General features: G+C 56.6%; 2 protein-coding genes across 2 annotated transcripts in view; one reads left to right on the top strand and one right to left on the bottom strand.

The window, feature by feature from the left end:
- PLOD3 (procollagen-lysine,2-oxoglutarate 5-dioxygenase 3) overlaps positions 1-3,620 on the bottom strand; it is an 11,623-nt gene extending 8,003 nt beyond the window's left edge. The window contains exons 1-6 of the mRNA XM_017533522.2: positions 3,195-3,620; positions 2,740-2,831; positions 2,439-2,575; positions 2,192-2,355; positions 1,937-2,049; positions 1,092-1,155 (exon numbers count right to left, since the gene is read on the bottom strand). Coding sequence (XP_017389011.1) covers positions 1,092-1,155; positions 1,937-2,049; positions 2,192-2,355; positions 2,439-2,575; positions 2,740-2,831; positions 3,195-3,315 — 691 coding nt within the window. The 5' untranslated portion in view covers positions 3,316-3,620. The remainder of the gene's footprint in view (positions 1-1,091; positions 1,156-1,936; positions 2,050-2,191; positions 2,356-2,438; positions 2,576-2,739; positions 2,832-3,194) is intronic.
- A 123-nt stretch (positions 3,621-3,743) lies between these two features.
- ZNHIT1 (zinc finger HIT-type containing 1) overlaps positions 3,744-5,230 on the top strand; it is a 7,658-nt gene continuing 6,171 nt past the window's right edge. The window contains exon 1 of the mRNA XM_017533525.1: positions 3,744-4,255. Coding sequence (XP_017389014.1) covers positions 4,234-4,255 — 22 coding nt within the window. The 5' untranslated portion in view covers positions 3,744-4,233. The remainder of the gene's footprint in view (positions 4,256-5,230) is intronic.

Here is a 5,230-nt window from a genome sequence, read left to right as displayed (position 1 = left end):
TTTTTGAGATGGAGTCTTGCTCAGTCATTCAGGCTGGAGTGCAATGGTGCCATCTCAGCTCACTGCAACCTCCACCTCCTAGGTTCAAGAGATTCTCCGTCCTCAGCTTCCTGAATAGTTGGGATTACAGGCGTGTGCCACCATGCCCTGCTAATTTTTGTATTTTTAGCAGAGAAGAGATTTCGCCATGTTGGCCAGGCTGGTCTTGAACTCCTGACCTCAGATGATGATCCACTTGCCTTGGCCTCCCAAAGTGTTGGGATTACAGGCATGAGCCATCACACCCAGCCTAAATTTTGTATTTTTAGTAGAGATGGGGTTTCATTATGTTGGCCAGGCTGGTCCTGAACTCCTGACTTCATGATTTGCCTGCCTTGGCCTCCCAAAGTGATGGGATTGCAGGCATGAGCCACCGTGTCCAGCCCCCTTTCTTTTTTCTTTTTTGAGATGGAGTCTCGCTCTGTCACCAGGCTGGAGTACAGTGGCACGACCTCAGCTCACTGCAACCTCTGCCTCCCAGGTTCCAGTGATTCTCCTGCCTCAGCCTACTGAGTAGCCGGAATTACAGGTGGCTGCCAACATGCCTGGCTAATTTTTGTACTTTTTTTTAGTAAAGACAGGGTTTTGCCATGTTGGCCATGCTGGTCTCGAATTCCTGACCTCAAATGATCCTCCGATCTTGGCTTCCCAAAGTGCTGGGATTACAGGTGTGAGCCACCGTGTCTGGCCTCTCTATCTCTTTTCTCCCCATCCCCTGAGGCAAGTCACTAACCCCTCTACAAGTTGCTTTCCTCATCTGTAGGAGGTGGATAACCAGGGACCTTCCCCTTGTTAAATGAAATCACAGAAGTAAAACCTCTGGCCCGGCGCCCAGGCACAGCATGTGTGCACCAGACGCCAGCACGCTTTGGCTTCCCTGGCTTCTAGTACGATCAGCACAGTGCAGCTCACACTGTCAGCCACTCACACGCCCGACAAAGCCACAGGGAGGTGGGCTTAGGCCAGCTCAGCTCCTCCAGAAGCCTCTCCCAGCTCAAAAGCCCTAGTGCGGAGGCTGAGCATCCCCCGCCTGCTGCTGTCTTCCTCCTCACCTAAAGCCCCGTTGAGGTTCTGAAAGATCCGAGACTTATGATCCAGATTAAGGCCGAGTTTCTCCTGGATGGAATGAGATTCGATGGAGCGGTTAAAATGGAAGAAGTGGGAAGGATCATTTCATCATTTCTCACTTTTTTTCTCTCTCTTTTTTCTCTTGCTTTTGTTGCCCAGGCTGGAGTGCGGTGGTGTGATCTCGGCTCACTGCAATCTCCGCCTCCTGGTTCAAGTGATTATTCTGAGTAGCTGGGACTACAGGTGCACACCACCACGCCCGGCTAATTTTTGTATTTTTAGTAGAGATGGTGGTTTCACCATGTTGATCAGGCTGGACTCAAATTCCCAATCTCAGGTGATCCACCTGCTTTGGCCTCCCAAAGTGCTGGGATTACAGACGTGAGCCACCATGCGTGGCTTCTCTTTGATTTTTTTCTAAGAGATAGGGTCTTATTCTGTCACCTCAGCTGGAGTGCAGTGGTGCAGTCATAACTCAAAATATCCTCAGACTCCTGCACTTAAGAGATCCTCCCACCTCAGCCTCCCGAGTAGCTGGGATTACAGATGTGCACCATGAAGACTGGCTAATTTATTATTATTATTATTATTATTATTATTTTTGTAGAGATGAGATTTCACTATGTTGTCCAGGCTGGTATTGAATTCCTGGGCTCAAGCAATCCTCCTGCCTAAGCCTCCCAAAGTGCTGGGATTACAGGCGTGAGCCGCCATGCCCAGGCACACATTTTTTCCCTTTACAACCCCCTTCGCCCCCGTGCTCCCATTCAGCCTGAGGCCTCCAGTCCCACAGAGCCGTGGCGTGCGCCCACTCTTCTGCCCTCCTTACCCTCAGCCCTGGGTCCAGGTAAAGCCGTGTGTAGAACAGCTGGTCATCGTCGTCATCCTTGTACTTCCACTGGCGGACAATGTGGTGGATGGTGGTGGCAAAGCCGATGAATCCTGGTGGGGAGGTGAAGCGTTGACCCTGAGATTCGCAGCGTCCCACGGCCTGTCCCCCAGGCCCTCTCCAGCCCTCAGGCACCAGGAACACTCTGTGCCCCACCGCTCTTGGCCTCTCTGCCTTGGGCACTCTGCCACTCACCACCAGAGTTGAGGAAGCGCTTCCCCGTGCCCACCTCAGGGTACTGCTCTGCCAGCCCCCACTCGGGCCAGCAGAAGCTCTCTGCAGAGAAGAGCAGGCGGCTGCCACTCTGGACAAACTTCTTCAGCAGCTCCGAAGGGCCGCCGGCCAGAATCACATCATAGCTGGGCGAGGAAGGGGAGGATGAGCAGGGGTCCACTAGGAACCTCAGCATCCTTACCTTGCTCCCTATTCCCAGCCCTATTACCTGTCCACAAACATGATGATCATATCCTCCCGGTCAGCATATTTCTCCATTTCCTTCTTTAGCCACCGGACCTTCTGTCCTCCACCAACTGTTCGGGCCACATCACCCCCTCGCCACTCCTCTCCCAGGCCCAGGGTCTGCGGAGGAGATGCCCAATGCCAGGCGAGGGTTGGGGAGTTGTGTATGTCGGGGGGTGCAGCTTCTGACCAGGCTCACCGTGGGGACCCGGGCATCCGGACTTCAGCCCACCCCTCCTGCTGGGACCCCCTCCCAGGGGCTCTGGGGCTTTCCCTCTCCTCACCCGCACGGTGTAGTTGAAGAACTCCGCAGAGCGCAGGAAACGCAGGTACCCCTCGGTCTCAGCGGTGGCCACAGTGATCACCAGCAGCTTCTCTGTTACCAGAGGGAGCTGGCGCTTGGGACCCATCCGTCCAGCGCCGGGCCCCACGTGTTTGCTGTCCTCCTCCTCGCTCTACTTCCCTCCCTTTTTTCCTTCCCTCGCCCTCTTAAACTCTCCTCACCCAGGACCACTGTGACCCCAGGAAGGGCAGGGTGGGAGTGGCGCCTAGGAATTCCGAGTCCCTTTGCTCGGGAGGTCAGAACCCCCAGTTCAGGGTGGGGATGGGTAAGGGGCTTGGCGATACTCGGCCTCAAGAGCACGCTGGGCGGGGGACGGGCCGGACACCTCCTTGAGCTCCCGACCCCCTCCGGGCCAGGCTGGCAGGCACGCTGTGCCCGGCCTCCCTGGGATCTCACCTGGGTTGACCGGGTCGCGGCCCCGGGGCCGATCGGAGGCTGAAGCCGCTGGGGGCAGCAGCAGCAGCAGCAGGAGCAGTGGGAGCAGCGGGAGCCAGGGTCCCGGGCCCGAGGAGGCCATGGTGGGGAGCGGGCCCAGACAGCACCCAGGATCCCGGGATCTGAGCTGCGCGCCTTGATCCCAGCTCCGGACGGGGGCGGCGGGAAGGGGGCACCCGGGCTGCTGTGCGGCCGCCGCGGGGAGCAGCCGGGGTGGGGCCACGCCCTGGAAAAAAGGCGTATCCGGAGGCTGCAGAAAGCTCCAGATGCCGGCGCCGCAGACAAGGCGAGGATTGTCCCGGGTGCACCGGGGGCGGGGGAGGGGCGGCGGCTCCGGCCGGCGGGCCTGAGACCGGGACTCTGGGCCGAGCCAGCCGCTTGACACTCGTGGAACTGAAACCCGGACAGGGGCAGTGACCCCTGGCGGAGGGTCCGACGGGACGCGGGGGCGGATTCTGGGCGCAGCCCTGCCCGGAGAGTGCGGGCGGAAGACGGGGAGAGCCAGCGGGTGGCGGCCACAGGGAGGGAGGAAGCGCGAGCCGGCGGGACTGAGGCCCCGGGAAACTGGGGATTGAGATTTCTGCAGAGGGCCACTAGGAACCTCGGATTGCCCACGGAAGCTGGCCACTTTCTTTGACAGTCCGGCCCACCTCCTCTTCTGCCCCAGGGAGAAGCTCCAGGGGCTGCCTTTGTGATTACAGCATCTTCACAAGGACCAAAGGAAAATAAGGTTTCTCGTAAGACCACCGTCATCACCTCTTTAAAATAACCCATTTGGTGGCTCACACAAGATTTATACCGCCAGCCTGAGGCCGGAAGTGTTTTTGCCCCTATAAAACATGGCGAAAAGCGTTCTGGTCTCCAAGGGAACGCCACGTAACGAGTCAAAGCGGTGGCGCACGCGCAGAAGTACCAGCCACCGGAAGTGATTGCGCCCCTACCCAAGCCTTGGGTTTAGTACGCGTGCGCAGCAGTCTCTTCCGGCAGTCGTATTGTGCAAATGGTCGAGAAGAAAACTTCGGGTATGTGAGCCCCCGGCCGTTCGCCCCCGGCCGTTCGCCCCCTTCTCCTTCCCAAGTCCGAACGAGCCCAAGAATTTTCTTGCTTAGTCATTCCCCTCCTTTTCTTTGAGACAAGGTCTCGCTCTGTCACCTAGGCTGGAGTGCAGTGGTGCAGTCATAGCTCATTGCAGCCTCGAACTCCTGGGATCAAACGATCCCCCCACCTCAGCCTCCCGAGTGGCTGGAACTGCAGGCATGAAGCACCACGCCTGGCTAATTTTTAATTCTTAATTTTTTTTGTATTAACGGGTTCTCGCTATGTTGCCCAGGCTGGTCTCCAACTCGCCTCAAGCGATCCTCCGCGTCGGCCTTGCAAAGTGCTGGGATGCCGCTTCCGGCCCCAGCTATTCCTCTTAAATCCCTTCCCCAGCCCTCGAGTCCTGGTGTTGACCCTTCATTCACGTTTTATTGATGCTTGCTCCAAGCCAGGCGCTGGGGATGAAGACGAGAAAGACTCCTGTTATCCAAGCATTGGCTTTCTAGAATGGGGACAGACACGCAGACCTGCCACTGCATTTCACTGTAATATCTGCTATGGCAGAGGGAGGCACAGCGCCTCGGAACAGGGAGGAGTGGCATCTAGCTCAGCTTCTGGGAGGGAGGGGACAGTGAAAGCTTGGAAGGAAAAGCGAAACAGCTTGAACTGAGTCTTGAAAGTCTAGTTAGGGTTTCTCTCAGTGGGAACTTCACGTGCAAAGGCAGTAAAGCAAGAAAAAGCAAGTCGCTCAGGAAGCCAAGTCCACGGTTTGGATCTTACAGAGTAATAAGAAAGCATGGAAGGCTAGGGAAAGGTTACATTTTTAAAGGCATTATACACACTGCCCAGGAGTTTGAACTGTATGGGGGGGCAGTGGAGGGCCAGCAAAGGCTTGCTTTTTTTCTTTCTTTCTTTCTTTCCCTCTTTTTCTTTCTTTCTCTTCTTTCCTTCCTTCCTAT

Source organism: Cebus imitator, unplaced genomic scaffold, assembly GCF_001604975.1.
Source record: "Cebus imitator isolate Cc_AM_T3 unplaced genomic scaffold, Cebus_imitator-1.0 Scaffold82, whole genome shotgun sequence".
Classification (NCBI taxonomy): Eukaryota; Metazoa; Chordata; class Mammalia; order Primates; family Cebidae; genus Cebus; species Cebus imitator.
The sequence above is the reverse complement of the archived record's forward strand: the minus strand, read 5'-3'. Positions and strand labels throughout refer to the sequence as shown.